The following is a 21,536-nucleotide window of genomic DNA, read 5'->3' on the forward strand; positions in this document are numbered from 1 at the left end:
TGTCATTGCTTCCTATGTGTCATGGCAAGAATTATGCTGGGTGGTTTGCCATCACCTACTCAAATTAGTCTCAAATTAGGACCCAAAAGACTCCAAGGACCCAGAAGACCCCAATGACCCAATTGACCCCAAACACCCAAAATACACTGTAGACTGATAAAGACACAAAATACCATGAAGACCCAGAAGACCCTGGAATCCATGAAGACCCAGAAGACCAGAATCTCTCATCTCCCCTTCCTGTTCAGGCTGGAGTTCCCCAAGGCAGTGTTCTGGGCCCTGTGCTTTTTCTGGTCTTCATCAATGATCTCTCCATCTCTGATCTCTCTGATCTGATCTGATCAATGATCTCTCTGGAAAACCCTCTCTATCTCTTTGCTGATGACCCCACCCTCTGTTTCTCCATCTCTCATCCCTCATATTGGCAGACACAGCAGCCTCCTCACTCTCTGCAGACCTGGACAAAATCACAGACTGGTCAAACAAGTGGACCATGTCTTTCAATCCAGACAAATCTCACACTCTTACAATGTCTCTCCGAAAAGACCGACTGGAAAACCCTCCCGTATACTTTCTGAACAATCCTCTCCAATAAGTTCTGTCACTCAAGCTTTTGGGTCTCACTATCTGTCATGATCTTTCCTGGGAAAACCACATTTCCAAGCTGGCTTCCAAAGCCAGTCGCCGACTGGGCATCATCCGTCGTGCGAAGTCTTGGCACACCTGAGCTCCTCACCACAGACAAGGCTTTCATCCGCAGCTAAATGGAATACTGTTCTCCCCTTTGGGCCGGTGCTCCTGCCTCACACCCAGCTCGGCTTCACGCAGTTGAAACCAAAGCTTTCAGAATCATTGGAATCTCCCGTGATGAAGCTAACTCCGAGGGCCTATCACTCTCTCACTGCAGGCAGGTTGGTGGCCTTTCTCTCTTCTACCGACTCCTCTCCGGCCAGCTCTCTCTGTGCTCTGTCCCCCAAATATTCCTACAGGTCGCACAAGTGGGGGGTGACATTGCACAAGTGGGGGGAGGCATTGCCTGCAACCCTCTTATGCTTAAACTGCCAAAATCAAGACTCTCTGCTCACCTTCACTCTTTCATTCCTCTTTTCTCCCGCCTCTGGAACAAACTCCCTCACTCTCTTCAATCCCACTCCTCCCTCCAGGTCTTTAAAACAGCTGTTTACCACCATCTCTTATCTTCCCCCATCCAAAACCATGATCTTTTCTACCCCCGTTAATTCACCCCAGATCCACTTTTTTGAAATTCCAACTTCTTCCCTGGAAGTCCTAGCAATGTCCATGTGTTTTATACCTTTCCCACCATCTCCACCCCCCCCCCCCCCCTTCCAGTACCTCCTCCCCCCAAGCCCTCTCCCTCCCACAGATCTCCCGATGTGTCCCTGTTCTCTACTGTTGTGCTTGTGTGCTTCCCTCTCTCTCCCCATCTTGTCTCCCGCTCCCTTTATCTTATGTTTTATGTGTCAGTTTGTCTTTTTGTGATTAATGTTAGCTCTTACACGAGCCTCAATCTTGCATACAAAAAATAAAAAATAAAATAAAAAAAGACCCAGAAGACCCCAAGGACCCCGAAGACCCAAAAGAAGAGCAATTATGCCTCTTACATTGGAATTGTAGACGGTAGCTTGCAAACTGAGCCAAAGGTCGGTGTACCAAAGCGGTATTTTTGTAATCACAATAAATACAAGGCACAGGGAGGTGAAATTTGCTGCGCATGATGTGCAAAGTGGGCACAGAGTAAAACGAGTGTTCATTTATGTCTATGATGTCTTATAAATAAAGATGATGTTAGCACACCTGACACTAGGCCGAGACTTCAGACCTTGGCATGCTCACGTGGCTGTACCGTCAAAAACTGTTCCAACCCGTCATTTTTGATGGGCTTTATACCAGTTTATATAATAAAGCAGGACTATCTGTCTGTCTGTCTGTCTGTCTGTCTCTGAACTACTTCCTCAGTTTTGGGACAATCCCCTCCAAACTTTTTGTGAAACCTTTTGGGGTGCCAATGGGTGTCCTAAGGTGGGTGGGAGGTTTCATAAATTTATTGCTGCAATTATGACTGAGTTTCCAGTATTGCTACAATTATGACTGCAGCAACGAAGGCTGGAAAGGGTGGAAATGCGAATGGTTCGATGGATGTGCGGAGTATTGTTGAGAGAGAGGAAGACAAATGATGAATTGCGAAAGATGATGGGAATAGAGCCTGTGATTGATGCTGTGAAGAGGAACAGGTTGAGATGGTTTGGTCATGTGTTGAGGAAGGATGAAAGTGACTGGTTGAGAAGAGTGATGGAAATGAATGTAGAAGGAAGTGGAGGACGGGGAAGACCGAGAAAGACTTGGCTAAAGATGGTGGAAGAAGAAATGCAGGCAAGGGGGTTAACAAAGAGAGATGCAGAAAATAGGGCAAAATGGAGAAGATTGTCATGGGAACCGCAAGGCTAACCCCCGCTCTAGCAGGGAAAATGGCCTTAAAATGCATGTTGTTGTTGTTGTTGTATGACTGAGTTCCCACCCGTAAGAAGGTGCTCTCTCTCTCTCTACATATAAACACATTCATGGGTATGCAGCTTTTGGGGTCCCTGCACATGTCCGAAAGTGGGTGGGAGTTTTCATAGAATTTCTCAAAACGTTTTGTTTTTGAGATTCCAGGCTCACACCTGTGCATAGTACAGGAACCTCGCTAATCTGTAATAACCTTTTACAGTAATATTCTGGGGTCTTTTTTCTAATTGCCCAGTTAGTTTAGCTGCCTCTGATGTCACCCACCTTAGAGTACACATGAAGTGCATATAAAAAAAATAACCACCTTCAGAGGCCATTTTTCCCCGCAAAGCGGGGGTTGGCCTTTTTCGGGAACCGTGGTTGTTGTTGTTTTCGGTCCCCTTTTTGAAGCAATGTTTTACGGCCGGATGCCCTTCCTGACGCCAACCCTTTTTGCCGCCTTTAACGACAAACAGGGAATTACCAGTGAACTGGTACTCAATTAGCCGACCTCGGAAAGATGACAGGCTGAGTCAACCCCCCTGGCGTTAATTCAGCAATCGACCGGGATTCGAACCCAGGATCCTAGGATCCTAAGCCGGCACCCTAGCCGCTAGCCCAACGCCAGGGATCATGAAGCACATGAAGTGCATGATGGAATGATTTGAAAACTCATCGTTTTACTTATCGACGGTAAAAACAAAAATCACTGCCTCTTGCACTGCCACGCAATGTACCATCATGTCGCCTAAGAACAGATCAAACCTTAGGCTTGGTTGGAGGCTCGGAGCAGGTTCATTGCTAGTGTGTAAAAAAATTATACAGTACATGGAAAGTGTAACTAGAACCGCTCGCCATATATATTCACTAACATACACAGTATGCAGGGGAACTGTTCCCGGTTGTTCCCGGAACTGTTCCCGTCTTCTACCGACTCCTCTCTGGCCTTGCCCCCCCCAGCTCTCTCTGGGCTCTGTCCCGCAAATATTCCTACAGGTCGCACAAGATCTGCCTGCAACCCTCTTATGGTCAAACTGCCAAAATCAAGACTCTCTGCTCACCTTCACTCCTTCATTCCTCTTTTCTCCCACCTCTGGAACAAACTCCCTCACTCTCTTCAATCCCACTCCACCCTCCAGGTCTTTAAAACAGCTGTTCACCACCATCTCTTATCTTCCCCCATCCAAAACCTTGATCTTTTCTACCCCCGCTAATTTCACCCCAATTCCACTTTTTTGAAATACCAACTTCTGTCCTGGAAGTCCTTGGTGTCCTTGTGTTTTATACTTCTCCCTCCCCCCCCCACCCCCCTTCCCACGCCTCCTCCCCCCAAGCCCTCTTCCTTCCACACATCTCCCTGCTCTCAAATGTTGTGTTTGTGTGCTTCCCCTTCTCTCCCCATCTTGTTTTCCGCTCCCTCTTGTTATATATTTTGTTTGTCTGGTTGATTTGTTTGTGAAGTAAATGTTAGCTCTTTCACGAGCCTTGATTCAGTATATAATAAATAAATAAATAAATAAAAAATCCTTGGAGTTAATGAACGAATTCAGATACTGCAATTAAATTACACCAATAAATGTTTTGTTTCTGAATAAATTACAAAATTATTGTTGAGTAAGTGATGTCACCAAGTTGACAAAGCTACAGGTTCTATCTCAACAACGTCAAAATTAATAATTAAAAGGCAAATAAAATGTACTTTACAATCGAAACAAAGGTTCTTCCTGCCCCTCCCAAAACGTAGCCAATGTGGTCAGCAGATGCTCAGAGTGCACCTGAGAGCACGTAAAATCCCAAAGCTTCCGGGCCCCTTGAGTGGGCACTAGACCCCACACCTTAATTGCTTTGCGCTCACAGCATCTAGGCGAATATTCACCCTTCATTTCTGGACCCCCTTTCAAAAAATCCTGTATCCACCCCTGGAGGAGATGATACATATATATACACTTGCTCCATTATATATAGATTAGTCGGGCGTCGCTAGCAGGTGAGTGGCAGTAACTTTTGTTTTTCTGGCATTACTCCGCGGACCAGTAGCTTTTCCTTCCGTGGATGGGCAGTGGTATCCGGACTGGAGGTTAAGAAGCTGTGCACTAAATTAACAAATTAATGAAAGAAAAGCAAAGTTTCCATTTGAAGCCGCAGATTAAGGATCACAGGGTGTAGAATCCCGACAAAAACAATAAACATCTTCCAACCTACTTAACCCCATTATGAGCTTGCTGACATTATTTAATTATCCAGTTTATGGGAAAAAAATTTTTTTTTTTTTTTTTTTGTTTTTGTATACTGAATCGAGGCTCGTGAAAGAGCTAAAATTGGGGGCTCAAATTGATGAATAAAAACAAAACTTCCTCATTGCAAATTAGTGATTGAAGGTTAGGGTTGTTAGGGCAAAGCCGGACTGTTAGAGCAGTAGTACAGGTAGCATGGATGAAAGAGTTCACTTAATTCGTTATAATAAGATATTGAAAGGAGGGAGGGGTTGGAGAGGGAAAGTAAATTAAAACCTGACAAATACATTGAATTATTTTATTTAACACATACCAAGCATGGAACAATGTTGGTTCCTCCCATTAACCCACCTCGATGTATACCTGGGATAAAGATGCCCTCATTACCTCCGCCACCGAAGGTGGATGGGTGTTATGTTTTCACCCATCTGTATGTCTGTCTGTCTGTCGGTGAGCAAGATATCTCAAAACGTTATGGACGGATTCGAACGAAACCTGGTGGACAGGTTGGGTGTGTGACAAGGATTAATCCATTTGATTTTGGTGAAGATCCGGATTCAAATCCAGACACGAGAATTTTAAAGTGATTGTTCACCATTGAGAGATCCGGCCATAACTGATATATAGCATGATATTTTAAAAAGTTATGGATGATTTATGACAAAACTCGATGGATGAATTTGGTTAGGTGACAAGAATAAGCCGATTCAATTTTGGTTCAGGTCCGAATCCAGATCCGACCTGTCAGTGAGATAGAAAATGTAAACTATTCAGCCTGGCGGAGTTAAGCGCTCTATCAAGTCCCATTCTAGTTTTTTTGCCATTCAGTTAAGAGAATGGAACTGCATCACAAATTGCCTTGGACACATTAAGAGCCAACTACAAATTGTAGACTGCCACCACATGTAGATGACCCCTTCCCTGAAGGTCATCAATGAGCCACTTGGGTTTGAAGCATCTTGATCGTAACATACATAGTAGCTCCCCTGAACACTTTGGTTTCCAAAATCTGAGAAGCCAAATCCTCAATACTGTTGCCTTCGGCTGGATTCAAACCTTCAATCTGCATGGTGCCCGTCAAGTACCCTCTCTACTGTATCCACGTTTCATAGATTCCTGTTCCCTCCCTGTCTACTCTCCCAAAAACCTCAATGCAGGATATTAATATGATATAGATGCCTCACCTTAGTCCCCCTCCCCAACCCCTAGTAGTAAATTCTAAATGTTTGGCAGGTATGGATGCTTCTAAATACATTACAGTCATTCGATTGTCTCTTTTACGTGCCAGTAATATTTCGACTACATCAAAACGAGCCCAGGCCGCAACGAAGATCGATTCCTTTGCAATTTCGCAACAGTCACTGAGGTACGAGATAAATGAATTGCAAATCATGGCAGGCAATCGAGAATTCCACAAGGATGTGCAAGAGAACTCTGATACAGGCGGGTGCCATTTGGCCCACTAAGCTGGTGCTTCATACACAACCTGAGAGTTCCATTTCCTTCGATATACGAAGACCTTTCTTAAAATGAACCTAATTTAACTTCACATCCACATAAAGCAAAATCCATAGCAAACATCACACAAAGAAACAATCTTAAGTTGCATGTTACTACTTTGCCTTTTTCATTTTAATTAAGAGTAATTACCAAAACCTCATGTAAAGTTTCAGAGAAGACGCACACCGTCACATACAGATAAAAACGCGTCGTGTGTTTGGTGCACGTACAGACTGGAGCTGTTTCTTGGCTGCTTTGGCGAATTCGGAAAGGTCCAAGCTGCAAAAGAGAGCACTGCATATCTCAACGAGGTCAAAACACCAGTTTTACTTGGATATTGCATTAAACTTTGTGCACAAGAGATTCCAACCATCGGCACACTTAGCATTTTCTTACAAAGCTATAGATTAAATCGAGCGATGAGCACGGTACAAATTAATCAATGTCACATGAGATAAGAGTGGAAAAGAATCCATCGGAGAGCGTAGCACACAACGTGACAGCGCACCACATAAACCATCTATAACGAGGTGGCAGTACGTGTTTGTAACAAAAGGACAAGCTCGGTGTGGATGATGATGCACCTCAATGACCATCTAGTCAGTGATGTTCAAATAGCTAGATCTATGAAAACAATTGCTTAACTTGCAATTGAATGGATGAATGATCGTTTTAAGGCCATTTTTCCCCGCTAGAGCGGGGGTTAGCCTTGCGGGCCCCATGACCTCATGGTTCCGTTTGAGGCAATGTTTTTTATGGCCGGATGCCCTTCCTGACGCCAACCCTTAGTCGCCTCTTACGATGCGCAGGGATACGGTATACCTATTCTAAATCGGCGTACACACCGGGATCATTCATCCCAGCAAGCTGGTACTCAATTTGCCGACCTCGGAAGGATGACAGGCTGAGTCAACCCCCCGGCGTTAATTCAGTGATCGACCGGGATTCAAACTCAGGATCCTAGGATCCCAAGCCTGCACCCTAACCGCTAAGCCAACACCAGGCTTAACTTGAAATTATTGCATCAAAAAAAAAAAAAAAAAAGACAAACTAAATCAAATAATCAATCGAAGGACAAACCAATTCAGATAGACTTATGTATGGTGCATACCTATTGTATGCTGCTTGTTCTATAGATCCACTTCAGGCAAATGGATATCAGCAGTGCCACAAATACGGCAGAGAAAGACTTCTCTTTAAACTCATGCATGAAAAAATAGAGTCTGAAGACTACAGCTGTGCTTATTATCCCAGATTAAAACCAGAACGGCACTCGGTAGAGAGCATACCTCCGCTAGGCCGACCAGTTTACGTTTTGTATCCCTCCGACAGGACGGATCTGGCTGGATTCAGACCTGAACCAAAATCCAATCGGCTTCTTCTTGTCACCAAACCAACCCATCCACAAAGTTTTGTCACAAGCCATCTACAACTTTTTGAAATATCATGGTATGTATCGATTTTGGCCCTATCACTCGATGGTGTAGAATCACTTTTAAAAATGCTCTGATCCGGATACAAATCTTCACCAGAATTTAAACAATTCTTCCTCATCAAACACCTAACCTGCTCACCAAGTTTCATCTGAATCTGTCCAAAACCTTTTGAGATATCCTGTTCACAAACAGAAAAACAAACAAACAGACAGAGAGAGACGTAAAAACACAACCTCCATCCACCTTCGGTGGCGGAGGTAAAAAACGAAAAAACGTCGAGAATAAAATTGCATCTTTAAAGAGCGCATTTCCCTAAGAAAGATGCATTGATATTTTTGGTAAAGCAAGAGGTGATTAAAGTAATTTAGAGCATACATCCTCCATCTGCAACACTGTCAAAGAGGAAAAGCAGGGAAGACTTATTAGGGAGGCATAAACAGGATGAGATCAAAAGTCGGCATTTGGGGAGGGCTGACAAGGTCACTCACAAAGTGACATCATGAATGGTGCTCTGTGTAATAACTGTGCACCCTGGAAGTTACAGGCTGTGAATGAACCAAGTAGGACGGATTCAGAGCATTTGTAACTAAGCTCGCTCTGGTGAGATGAAGGCATGTAATTCTGAACCTTCCCATTGTCCACGTCAATAAGATGATGTTTGCTTGACAACTTGGTATGATAATGAACGAGCATTTTGGATGAGTCCTTGGTTTAAGGATACTGGAGTGCACAGTGACATTGTTATTTCATCATAATATAAAACCTATCTCACACATACAACGTAAAGGACTGTTCAACAATAGGAATGAATGGGAAGAAAAGGGAAGCAGTTGTGTATGCAAATCTCTCTAAATATTTTATTAATCATAAATTGACCTGCATGAACACTTTGTTCATTAATGGTGCTGGGATACTTTGGAAAAATACCACATACTGAATTAATGCAGCGAAATATATTTTATATGCAGTCGGAGCCCGCTATTCACGGTTCCGCTATTCACGGTTCCGCTATTTGCGGAATCCACGTATTCGCGGTTGATAAAATGCGACATGTTTCTCTATTCATGGAAAAATGTCCCGCGAATTCGCGTTTGTTTTCTTTTCGCGGTTGTGTTCCACGATATCGCGTCCCCCCGTCCCTCCCTCTATTCGTGGCCATGTTCCGCGAATTCGCGGTTTTTCACGGTCGCAAAAAAATATTCACTAGCCGCACATTTATAAAACCCATATTTTACCAGCCATGCATAAAGCAGCTGGACATACGCAAAAAAAACATGTTCAAGCCGCGAGCATGACCTGCTTATACTGTATGGTACTGTACAGCCGTTAGCTTGACACATTTATAAAACCCATCTTTTACCAGCCATGCATAAATACGCAAAAAAACATCTTATACAAGCCGTGAGCATAACCTGGTTATACAGTACAGTACCGTATATTCACTGCGGTGTGTTTTGCGTTTTCATGGCTTTCGCGGGCATGAATTTTCACCGCACTATAAGCGAGCTTCGCGGGATATCCCACCAGATGTGTCAACAACTCATCCTCCACGAATTATGGAATGCAAACGCAGTTTGATCACAGTTTGCCTGCCATCAAATCGATCACAGTTTGCAATTTACGGTAAAACGTCATCAGAGATATTACACAATGAAAATGCTTCGAGGGATGTTCCATCAGCGACTAAAACATGTTATTCTCTGTGAGTTATAGAATGCAAATGCTTCATTAAAGCTATTATTTAAATTAGCAGATACACTCGAAACGGCATCATCTGATAACACCCCCCACAAACAATGGGCTCCCACAGATACCCACAATACTCACAATCCTACATATACACAGAATGTGTCCTCAATCTCAATCATTGTTCTCGTCCCGATGCTTCGACCTGTGGTTTTGACTCGCTCTGCTCATCGTTCAATTATGGCTCCCAAGCACAAGACCAGTGCTGGAGATGCGTCGACTACCAAGAGGCAGAAGAAAGTCATGAGCCTTACTTAGCCAGAAAGTGGAACTGCTCAACCACCTTTCGAGAGGAGAGAGTGCGGCCTCTGTTGGCAGGCATTATGGCATCAACGAATCCATCGTTCGCTACATACAGAAGAAGAAGGCAATTCGTGAGAAACTTTCAGCAAGCACTGTATCGAGTACAAAGGTGGTCACCCATGTCCGGAATGGCCACAACCACATGTAAATGATGGAGAAGACTCACAGAATATGGATCGAGGACAACATTCAAACGAGGGACTTCATGCTGAAAACCATGATGCTGAACCGTTCCCTAAACCCGCTCATCAAGGACGAGTTGGACGCCATTCCAAAGGTTTCAGAGGAGTAGGAGGTGGAGGCGGGCAGTAATGAGGAAGAGATGCCGAGGTAAAACCTCAGAGTCCAGTTCCTGGGCGAGTTGCTGCAGGACAAGCGGGCGATTGTCGACAGGGTGCAAGACGCTGACCCAGTCGTGGAGAGGTACCTCAAGTTCAAGAGGGCCTTTGATGATGCGCTGCTCCCTTACAAAGAGCTGCATCGAAATGTTGGACAATCTGTCAGGCAGCTCCCCATTACCCATTACCCATTTCTTCTGCCCTGCTCTCTCCATCTCAAGATCACCAGCATCCTCACCTTCTCCTACCTTCTCCTACCTTCTCCTGCCTCTCCTGCCTCTCCTGCCTCTCCTGCCTCTCCTGCCTCTCCTGCCTCTCCTGCCTCTCCCTTAGTGCGTGATTTTGTGCACCATCATTTGGGTCTCCCTCAAAGTTCTGGGAATTCTTGGGATTTTAATTCATCACGATCATAATCATCATCATTTGAAAGTTTAATGTGTTTGTAGAATAAAAAATGTAATAAAATAAAATATATATACATATTAAATTTATATAATAAATAAAAGAATTATATCCATACGGTATATACATATTTCGATACAGCATCATCCGATAACATCCCCCACAAATCTTCAGGATTAAAGGTCTTTTGGATCTTCAGGGTCTTTTTGGTCTTCAAGGGTCTTTGGGATATTTTGGGTCCTTGAGGTATTTAAGGGTCTTCTGGGTCTTTTGGGTCTTCGGGGTATTTTTAGTCTTCAGGGTCTTTTAAGTCTTCTAAGTATTTAAGGGTCTTTGGGGTCTTTGGATCTTCAGGGTATTTTGGGTCTTCGTGGTCTTTTGGGTCATTAAGGGTCTTGGGGTCTTTTCAGTGTTTTGGGTATTTGGTGTCTTTATGGGTCTTTGGGGAATTTTACGTCTTCAGGGCCTTTTGGGTTTTTGTTATCTTTTGGGTATTTAAGGGTCTTGCAGTCTTTGGGGTATTTTGGGTCTTTGGGGTCTTCTTGATATTTAAGGGTCTTTGGGATATTTGGGGTTTTTGTGATCTTTTGGTTATTTAAGAGTCTTCGGGGTCTTTTGGATCTTCTGGGTATTTTGGGTGTTTGTGGTCCATTGGGTCTTCAAGGACTTTTTTGTCTTTTGGGTCTTTTGGGTCTTGAGAGTCCTTGGGGTCTTCTGGGTCTTCATGGTATTTTGTGTCCAACAGTCTACAGGGTATGTTGGGTCTTCGGGTATTTTGGGTGTTTAGGGTCCATTGGGTCTTCTGGGTCCTTGAGGTATTTTGGGTTCTGAGTCTTTTAGGTCTTTCAACCAGTGGACACACAGTCATGTTCAAAAAGATTGCGCATTTAAACCGCCCACTCAAATCCCTCCTAAAGCACAACTCAAAGCCTTTAAAACCTACTCTTATGAAGGAGAGGACACACACACACACACACACACACACACACACACACACACACACACACACACACACACACACACACACACACACACACACACACACACACACACACACACACACACACACACACACACACACACACACACACACACACACACAGTGTTTTATATGGTCGATATATATATGTGTGTATGTATATAACACATCCACATAGCAGATGGTCTGATTTACATCGCGTACTTAATTGGCTTTTTCAAGAAGAGGAAAAACCATCGCCAAGCCAAGGCGGCTTCAGCACCGTCAGGCTGTCCACCCTTTCAGAGAGACTACAAATGAAAGCATATCGTACACTGTAATTTCATAGTGCTTGGCATGCATTGTGTTCCACATTATAATTAGCTGACAAAATGACAAAAATGACAAAAAATTTCGACCAATGATAAAGTTCCCCGCATAACATTGTCATCCTTTGTCCTATAACTGGTTGCATGGGCAGTCGTTTATAGATTCATTCGCTCGATGCAGCATGATCAATTCAACCGATTGAGAGCAGTTTTTCTGTTGATAATATAATACCTTGAGTACGGTAAATGATGGCTACAAATTTATCGTTGATTATAATTATCGCATGCAGAGAAAACTGCAAATTATTCCTTACAATGTAAACTATTTCTGCAATATCAAATTCATATTTCATCAAGCATCGGGGTTGGGCGGGGAAGGGGTCAGGGGGGCGTTTGGGGAAATCATGCAAGGAGCAGACAACACTCAAACTTGCAAAATCCATCCTCAATTCTCCCTCTACCTTAAGTTGCAGAAACAGTTTGCGTTGATCTTAGAGCAAGACTCAAATCATAGTGCAGAGATCAAATTGTACTTAGATAGATGGGTGATGTGCGTGGCATCGAATCAGCCTGTAATCGTCCGTCACCCTGGTGCTTTGCAAGCAGAGAACACCGTTTTAACAAGGATCTGGTCCTTCAAAGTGGGAATGAAATGGTGGTTGGTGTGCAGCTTGTGGCTGCTGGTTGGCATCATTTTCTGGGGGTGTGGCTGGACAGTTGATGCAGTGCCCGACATTACCAGTAAGCTGGTACTCGTTTTGCCAACCTCGGAAGGATGACGGGCGAGGTCAACCCACCTGGTGTTAAATCAACGGAATCACAGGGGCTTGAACTTAGGACCCTGCTAGCTCAAGCCTTAACAGGTAAACCAACACCGGGCTTGGAAATTAAATTAACTGCTGAATCCGTAATTACCGCCTCCGAAGGTAGAAGAAGGTTATGTATTCGCCTCTGTTTGCTTGCATCTGTGAGCATGATATCTCAAAACATTATGGACATATTGGGACAAAACTTTGTGGACATGTTGGGTGTGTGACAAGGACGAATTGATTCAATTTTGGTGACGATCCAAATGCTGGAATTTTTAAAGAGGTTCTTCACCTTTGGGAGACTAGGCCAAAAACAATATACAGCACAATGTTTAAAAAAAGTTGTGGACGGATTATAACAAAACTTGGTGGATGAGGTGGGTAAGTGACAAGACAAGATGATTGGATTTTGGTGTGTGACGAGGACGAATGGTCCGGATGCAGATCCGGCCTATCAGTGGGATACAAAACATGTAACCGGTTCAGCCTGGTGGAGGTATGCGCTCTACCGAGTGCTGTTCTAGTTGTGGATGTAAAAATTCCCATTATGCATATTTTTGCATATTTTTGAATTCCTGCTTTGTAATGACTGTTTGTATCAAGGTTTCAATCACAAATGTCTGACATTAAATGAATGTGCAATTCAAATTTATACCTACATGTTGTTTCCATTCACAAATAGCAAAGGCTCCTTCAATAGCCGGTTTTTTAAATGTTAGTTACTTCCAATTGAAAATTATAAGAACAATATTGCATGTTAGTTACAATATTTATCCTTCAAGTTAATCCTAGCACCTTTATGTCATGAAGCTCATTACAAACAAAATGGAAAACTACTCTTTATAACGACTGGACCTGGTCTAGGCAAGCAGAAAAACAAGGACAATTAATTTTCTCAACCAAATGTTGAGGTATTCTAATAGTTGTGAGAAAACAGGTGAAGCGACGTTTCGGGCATGCGTGCTTCTTTAAAGTAAGCTGCAGTCTCTCTGTGTCTGTCTCGCTGTGTGGCTGTGTGTCTCTGTCTCTGTCTTTGTCTTTCTCTTTCTCTTTCTCTTTCTCTTTCTCTTTCTCTTTCTCTTTCTCTTTCTCTCTCTCTCTCTCTCTCTCTCTCTCTCTCTCTCTCTCTCTCTCTCTCTCTCTCTCTCTCTCTCTCTCGTATCTGTCACCTTTTTGACAATGTTTATCAGTCAGAGAACGGACTTGCCACCACCATCCCACACAAACCCACAGATTCACACAGCTACCTTATTTCTATATATTTATTATATATTCATTAACTCACACCTTCATTCATTTAGACCTGTAGTCTCTTACAACGTAGTTTTCCAATCCTTTCCCATTCTGTTTTTCACTTTTATTTTACACTATTTGGTTTTAGCTATCTTAACCCTCCACCTTCTCTTCTTTTCTGCCCTCCTTTTCCTCTTTCCTTCTCGGGGTACCCGTGATGTTAGAGCAATGGAATCGTGTTTCTCACCACACTCTGTCAGCATTTCCTAAGGAGGAATTTTCTCCTCCCCATGGATGCCATCCGATGGGGATTGTCCATGCTCTTAACCTTTTGAATGCTAAATGCCAAGCAAGGAAGCAGCACGTACCATTTTAAAAGTATTTAGTATGACTCGGCCGGCGTTTGAACCCTGACTCCCAGACTCAGAGCAGATGCTCTAACCATTACACCACAGAGTATAGTCTTTTCCTGTGACCTCTCCTCTTACCTTTTCTCCCCTTTGTATCTTTGATTTTTTTGTACTCCGCCCTCCCTATTCCATCTCCAGGTGCTGCACGACGTCATCACAACATCATCATTATCTCGCAACATCACCAGGTTACCAGAAAGTAGTGGATTGAATCAATGGAATGTTTAATGAGGTATGCTAATCGTAAAGACAAACTGATATGGGTTTAACCCTTCGTCAGAGCCAATAACTACCTTCACAAGCATGAAGAGTTCTTCATTCCACCAGAAAGCAGGTCTATTTACAAAATATGCACGACTGCAATAAAGTTTGAGAAGCAAATTAAACTAGAACGCCACTCGGTAGAGTGCATACCTCCAGTAGGCTGAACAGTTGATGTTTTGTATCTCACTGATAGGCCGGATCTGGATTCGGACCTGAACCAAAATCTAATCAAACTCATCCACCAAGTTCAGTCATACCGCGTCCATAACCTTTTAAAATATATTGTTATATATCGCTTTTGGCCGGATATCTCAATGGTGAAGAATCACTTGAAAATTAAATAATTCTCGTATCCGAATCCATATTCAGATCTTCACCAAAATTGAATCGATTTGCGGAGGTAATTAAAAACCAGAAATTAGAAGTTGATGCGAAACCTTCTTTGGATATGCCTCCACCTGCATTAGATACAAACCCACTGTTGCGTTTGATCTCAATTAAAGGTCATATGAAGGGTCAGATGAGAGAAAGCACGCGAGAGAAAAGAGAACTGAAGAGACAACATCAGAGATGCTTCCAACTCGTTATAATCTGCAAAATGATTTTCAATTAAAGGCCACATGACCTTTGACCTTTTAAACTCAGAATATAAAACGTTCATCTCTGTATTGCAGTCCATCATTTTGCTAGGTTTGATTGAAATCCCTTCAGTGGTTCACAAGTTATCGCAGTAACAAAGGTTATCAATTAAAGGCCGCATTTACTTTAGATCATTGACATTTTTAACCCAAAATCGAACCAGTTCATCGTTGTATAACATTCCACATCTGCGCCAAGTTTGGTTGAAATCCCATTCGTGGTTTTCAAGTTAGCGCAGTAACAAATAGCCGATAACTGATGGATGGACAGCCCAAAAACATAATGTCTCCGGCCTTCAGCTGCGCAGGCATAAAAAAAAAAGTTGTGTGTTGGTGTCTGTGCGGGAGATGCACTTCATCGTGCCTTAGATGATGGGGAGGGATTGGAGGAGGGAGGTTGGAACAAGCAGCAAAAGAAAATACGTTCGTTATCAGTGCACATCGGATTTTTATGTGAAAAAAATAATAATATTTTTTCACATAAAACGGCTTTTTTGCGTGCAAAAAAATTATTTTGCTATTTTCGGACAAAAAAAAAATTTCGCCCTTTTTCGGGAAAAATTAAATAAAATGCCCTTTTTGGTCGAAAATGTCTGGCAATGCTAAAAAAAATTAGGGAATTTTTCGAAATTTTTAACTGCGCTCGAAATTTTAAACTGCGATCGATCTCAAAAACAAAACGTTGCGTCCACTTGCGTGCGTTGCGTCTCCAGCGTGTACAGCAGTGAGGCAGTGTACTACAGTGAGAGAGTGTACACAAAGTGTGAACAAGTCTCCTATCAAGATGAGTGCTGCTCTTCGTGACAAGTGGCTGAAGGAATCCAACGCTGGCGGCGATGGGGCCACCTTCAAGTACGTGTCGAGTGACACGGCTTTCTGTCGAGCTTGTGAAAAGACTTTCCGGGCGAAGCAGAAGTCTGAGCTGGCCCAACATGTCCGAGGAGACCGCCACAAGAGCAACTTGGCCTTGAAGAAGAAGAGGACGGTCACGCAAGCCACCATGGAGGACTTTGGTGGCGGAAAGAGGCACAAGTGCGACGTCGTGGCTCAGGAGCTGTGCCAGGCCATGCTGGCCGCTGGCATCCCATGGTCGAAATTGGAAAACCCTGCCCTCCGGTCGGTCGTTCCTGGAGAAGCACATCACTCTCCAGGTCCCCGATGAAAGCTGGATTCGAAAGCACTACCTCGACAAGTGCTATGACGAGGCCTTGGCGGGGATCCGTGCCGACCTCGGACAGCAGCCCATCTGGCTGTCCGTCGACGAGACGACCGATTCGGCAGGTCGATATGTGGCCAACATCATCGCGGGACGCTTGTCCAAGGAGGGGTACTTTCGTCCCCACCTCGTCCAGTGCATGTTTCTGGAGAAGACCAACTCCGGGGAGATCGTGCGCGCAGTCAATGACATGCTGCGCTATCTTTGGCCTGATTTCAAGCCGGAGTGCCTCAAGGTCCTCGTCAGCGACGCCGCGGCCTATATGATCAAGGCCGGCCATGCCCTGAAGGAACTCTTCCCGGACTTGCTGCATGTGACTTGCGTTGCCCACGCGCTCCACCGTGTCTGCGAGACAGTCCGAGAAATGTTCAAGGACGTCAACGACCTGATTGCCACGATGAAGAAGGTGTTCGTCAAAGCCCCGTCGCGTGTTGTCTTTTGGAAGGAGCAGCAGCCCAATCTTTCTCTCCCCCCGGAGCCCATTCTGACTCGGTGGGGGACGTGGATCGACGCCGCGGTGTTTTACCCCGAGCACTTCGAGGCCGTCAAGGACATTGTGGACCAGCTGAACGATGACGACGCGATGGCAATCCGGAGTGCCAAGGACCTGTTCGGAAAGGCGGACATCAAGCTCAGTTTGGTCTTCTTAAATGCCCACGTGTCTTTCATCCCAAAGATCCTTAAGCAGCTGAGGAGGCCGGCATGGAGCTGGCCAAGGCCTTCCAGCTCCTTGATCAGGCCAAGGAGGAGCTCGAAAAGATCCGAGGCTGCCGTAAGGAGATCCTGCTCACCAAGTTCAAGGCGGTGCTGCAGCGCAATCCCGACATTGGTGTGCTGAGGACAGTGGCTTTGATCCTGGATGGAGATCAGCACGGATCTGAGGTTGGTGTGCCGGCTGGAGTCAAGCTTGCTGACATCCCCCTCTTGAGGTACTGCCCCATCGTCAGCGTCGACGTGGAAAGGTCCTTCTCCGTCTACAGAAACGTCCTCACCGACCGCCGACACCGCCTCACCAAGGAGAACATTACCAAGATAATGATTTCAAACACCTACTTTAACCGTTCCTAAAAGGGTCTTGTCAATTTCTTCTAGTCCTCTACTTATCAAACAATGCGGTTGCAATAAAGGTACCTGAACGTCATTTTTTACCTGTTTACTAGCCCAGAGTGCTTAATGTTGTGCAGGAAAAAGCTTACCATTTTTTGTTCTTTTTTTGACTGATTTCTGAAAAACGTGGTAATAATAAAAAATGAATAAAACGGGGGAAAAAAATATTTCGGGATTTTTTCACATTAAAAAAAAAAAATTCCGCTTTTCAAAACATGAAAGGCCTATTTTCTTAACATAAAAATCGGTTGTCTAGTTATCAGGCACTAACCCGGATCTCCACTCCGCATCCGATAGCTTTCCAATTTCGCTGTCACGCTCACCTCGTGTAATTTGCAAAGAATAATACCTTTTCATCACTCCCACTATCCATTTACACCTCCTTTTAGCTAAACACTCTGGCTACATTACCAGTTGAGTGAAAAAATGATTTAATAAATCGAAATCAATAAATGCAATAAAATTTAATAATTAAAGGAAGAAAATAATTTTCACCCAAAAGTAATGCAGATAACTTTTTCCATCATTTTAATCTCCCATTTTCTTGCATTCCCACAATCTACATTCCCATCATTAATCTACAGAGTTACACTTGCACCATCACAGGTTTGTGAACATCGCTTACATGTCCGTAAGCCTTTGGCCGTAACTGAACCCTTTCGCATCGCATCTGTTTTGTGCAAGTCCATCGTTGTTAGTGCTTGTTAGTGTTAATGCCTGGTGTTGGCTAAGCGGTTAGGGTGTGGCTTGGGATCCCAGGATGCTGGGTTCGAATCCCGGTCGATCGCTGAATTAACGCCAGGGGGGTTGACTCAGCCTGTCATCCTTCCGAGGTCGGCAAATTGAATACCAGTTCACTGGTAATTCCCTGTGTGTTGCAAGAGGCGACTAACAGGGATGGCGGCAGGAAGGGCATCCGGCTGTAAAACATTGCTTCAAAAAGGGGACCACGGTGCCCGAAAAAGGCCAACCCCTGCTCTGCGGGGGAAAATGGCCTCTAAAGGTGGTTCATCGTTGTTAGTGCTTTACTGTCCAAATGACACTGCATAAATTAACATGTCAGCCATGGACATGTTGACTGCATCATGCGTATTGTTTGCCGACATCCAATACATGCGTTTGTATGACACCAATACATGCTTTAGGTCCTCGACTCTCGCCCTCCAAACCCTAAGGCATCAATCCCATCCCCACTTCAGACATTCAACCCCCACCCCCACCCCAACCTATCAACCCACCTCAAGCTCTCTCCCCCACCCCAACCCCTCCCCCCACTTTAAGTCACCACTTTAAGCATCAAACAATTAAGTGCAAAAGTTTCAGAGGTATATAAATGTAAACATAGCAGGAAATGCCGAAGAACAAAAAAGTGAAACTGAAATGGGGGTCCTTTACCCATAATTGCCAGAATGGGAAAATGTTTCAAGCAGTGAGAACACACAGGCATACAAATGAATGAATGCAAGAGGAAGGTGGTGTGATAAATCATGTGACCACGTTACCTATCAGCCATCTGAGGTGTGATGAAGTGTTGTCCGTTTCTGTGGTCTGTGAAACACCACGTGCAGAGGGTCAATAAGTTAGTTATCAGGCACTCACCATTCCCATAATCCGAGAGACTGAAGGAACCACACAGTTCGAGATCTTTACATTATGTCTGGCTAATATGGATATATTAGTTTGTTTGAAATTTTAACCACCTGATACATGTCAAATGAGAAAATAGTGTGTGAGAAAGACAAAATGTCATCTTCAAAATGAAAATTAAACAGAAAATAAGAAATTAAACAAAAATAGTGTATTTCTTTTTAGTACAGACACGAATGTATGGGGAATATTGGTTGAAAATTTAAACGTCAGCGATCATATAGTCTGGCAGCCATGTTGGATTGAAGGTTGCGCAAGATGCGCAAGATTGGAGGTCACGTCCTTTCGAAGCTGTCCATGCGCTCTCGCTTTCGAAGTCAAGTAATTTTTCACAATTGTGTTTTTGTCGAAACTGTATCTATCTTTCGGTGTGAGTACCTATAGTGTGTCTTTAGTAAGATTCTCGGTGTTAATTTTTCATACATGTATACAAAATCGTCGGTTAATTCGTGTCGCGTATTCTGAGGCCTAGTAGGCTACCGTGTCCGACCTTGAGGCTTTGTTTTTCTCTCAGCGGTTCGTCGATTGCGCTGCAATTACTTTCTTCTCTGTTTTTGTCCCAGTCTTTCACCCCATACTTCCTTGTTTAAAATCTCAACTCAAAAAAAAAAAACCAAAAAAAATATTTCCTTCTCTGTTCTTATTCGTTTATTCGTTGTTCTTATTTGTTCGTTCGTTCTTCGATCACGTTGTTCGTGATCACGTGATCACGTTGTTAAAAATGTTTAAACTTTCCCCTGAAGAACTGTATTCTGTCGTATATTATAACACCTTTTTCTTCTTCTTCTATAAAAGGATGCTTTCGACTTGCTCACCAAATCTAATCATTCCAAAAAAAAATTCCATCTCTTACAGTTTCTCTTTTCTACATTCCCGAAACTCTACTGCACTCCACCGCTCCTTCAGTATCCTCAAATGTATTTTTGACTCGAAGGTCTCAAGAACCTCATTTTGCAATAAATGTTCGTTTCCCATTAATCCTACACTTTTCAAAATCCAATCTCACCCCTCCCCTCCAAATCTTCCCCATCACCCCTTCCCTCCAAAACTTTCCCATCACCTCTCCCCTCCAAAACTTCCCCATCACCCCTCCCCTCCAAATCTACCTCCTTGCCCCTCCCCTCCAAATCTTCCCCATCACCCATCTCTTTCAAATATTCACCCTTGCTCCTCCCCTCCAAATCTTCCCCATCACCCATCCCTTTCAAATCTTCACCCTTGCCCCTCCCCTCCAAATCTTCCCCATCACCCCTTCCCTCCAAAACATCCCCATCACCCCTCCCCTCCTAAACTCCCCCCACACCCCTCCCCTCCGAGACTCTCCCTCGCTCCTCCCCTCCTAGACTCCCCTCTCACCCCTCCTCCTCAAAGCGTCCTCCCCGATTCTTCCCCCTTCCAACTTTCACCTTCATCTCCCCCAACCTTCTGCCTCGCTCTTCCCCCTCCTCAAATAACATCTCACTGTGCCTCACCCAATCACCATCAAACCTTTTGTCCGCCCCATTCTTCCCTTTCTCCAAGCTATTCTGAAATCTCTGACACACTTTCAACAGCTCTCCCTACCTCTTCCTCCTCTTCCACATCTTACCCTACCCCTCCCACCCCCTGTTCTGTATCCGATGCTCCCCCTTCCTCTTCATTAACGGTATGGGCCTCAAACATCCGGGGCCTTCGCTCAAACTTGACTGATCTCTCCATACAGGTTGCTTCTGACAAACCAGACGTGATCTGCTTAACAGAAACTTTCCTCCTTCATGATGTCTCTGATTCCTTGGTATCTCTCCCAGGTTACACCCTCCTCCGGTATGATAGACCTGAGCCTCGTCCTGGAGGTGGGGTTGCTATCTTTATAAAAAAAACTCTCTTCCTCACTCGCCCTGCACTGCCCTCTCTCCACCTCACCCCCAGGAATACCTTTGGCTACGGCTTCCCCTTCGCTCCCACCTTTTGTTCATATGTGTGTTGTACCGTCCACCAAACAGTGATGACTCCATTTACATCTCGCTGTCTGATAATATGGACCAACTTCTATCGACCCATCCCAACTCTCTCTTCCTCATATGTGGCGATTTCAATTGTCACCATGCCAATTGGCTGGGTGTGGGAACCTCTCTCACCAGCCATGGCTCTTCAGCAAAGGACTTCTGCGACTCACTGGGACTGACACAATCTGACAATTTCCCGACCCGGATCTCAGTCAACGGAGCATCTTCTCTTCTGGACTTGGTTATGACTAACTTCCCTGAAAATGTCTGCTGCTCTTCTTCTGCTCCAATCGGCTCATCTGATCATGTGCTTGTTAAAGTGGACATCTCTCTGACCATTCTCAGAGAGCCCCCTCAGTGTCGACGAGTCTGGCATTTCACTCAGGCCAACTGGCACGGTCTTCAAGCAGCCATCAATCATCTGGACTGGTCTCCCATCTCTACCGCCTCTGACATCAACTCATCCTGGGAATTCT

The 21,536-nt window shown here is 44.3% G+C and overlaps 1 protein-coding gene across 1 annotated transcript in view; it reads right to left on the reverse strand.

Annotated features, from left to right (window-relative positions):
- LOC137439244 (ARF GTPase-activating protein GIT1) overlaps window positions 1-21,536 on the reverse strand; it is a gene marked incomplete at its 3' end in the record, with an annotated part of 128,344 nt that overhangs the window by 14,930 nt on the left and 91,878 nt on the right. The window contains 2 exon segments of the mRNA XM_078768964.1: window positions 6,470-6,518; window positions 18,931-18,976. Of these exon segments, the coding sequence (XP_078625090.1) occupies window positions 6,470-6,518; window positions 18,931-18,976 (95 nt within the window).

This window comes from Myxine glutinosa, unplaced genomic scaffold (assembly GCF_964187855.1).
Source record: "Myxine glutinosa unplaced genomic scaffold, kmMyxGlut1.1 SCAFFOLD_773, whole genome shotgun sequence".
In the NCBI taxonomy this organism is placed as follows: domain Eukaryota; kingdom Metazoa; phylum Chordata; class Myxini; order Myxiniformes; family Myxinidae; genus Myxine; species Myxine glutinosa.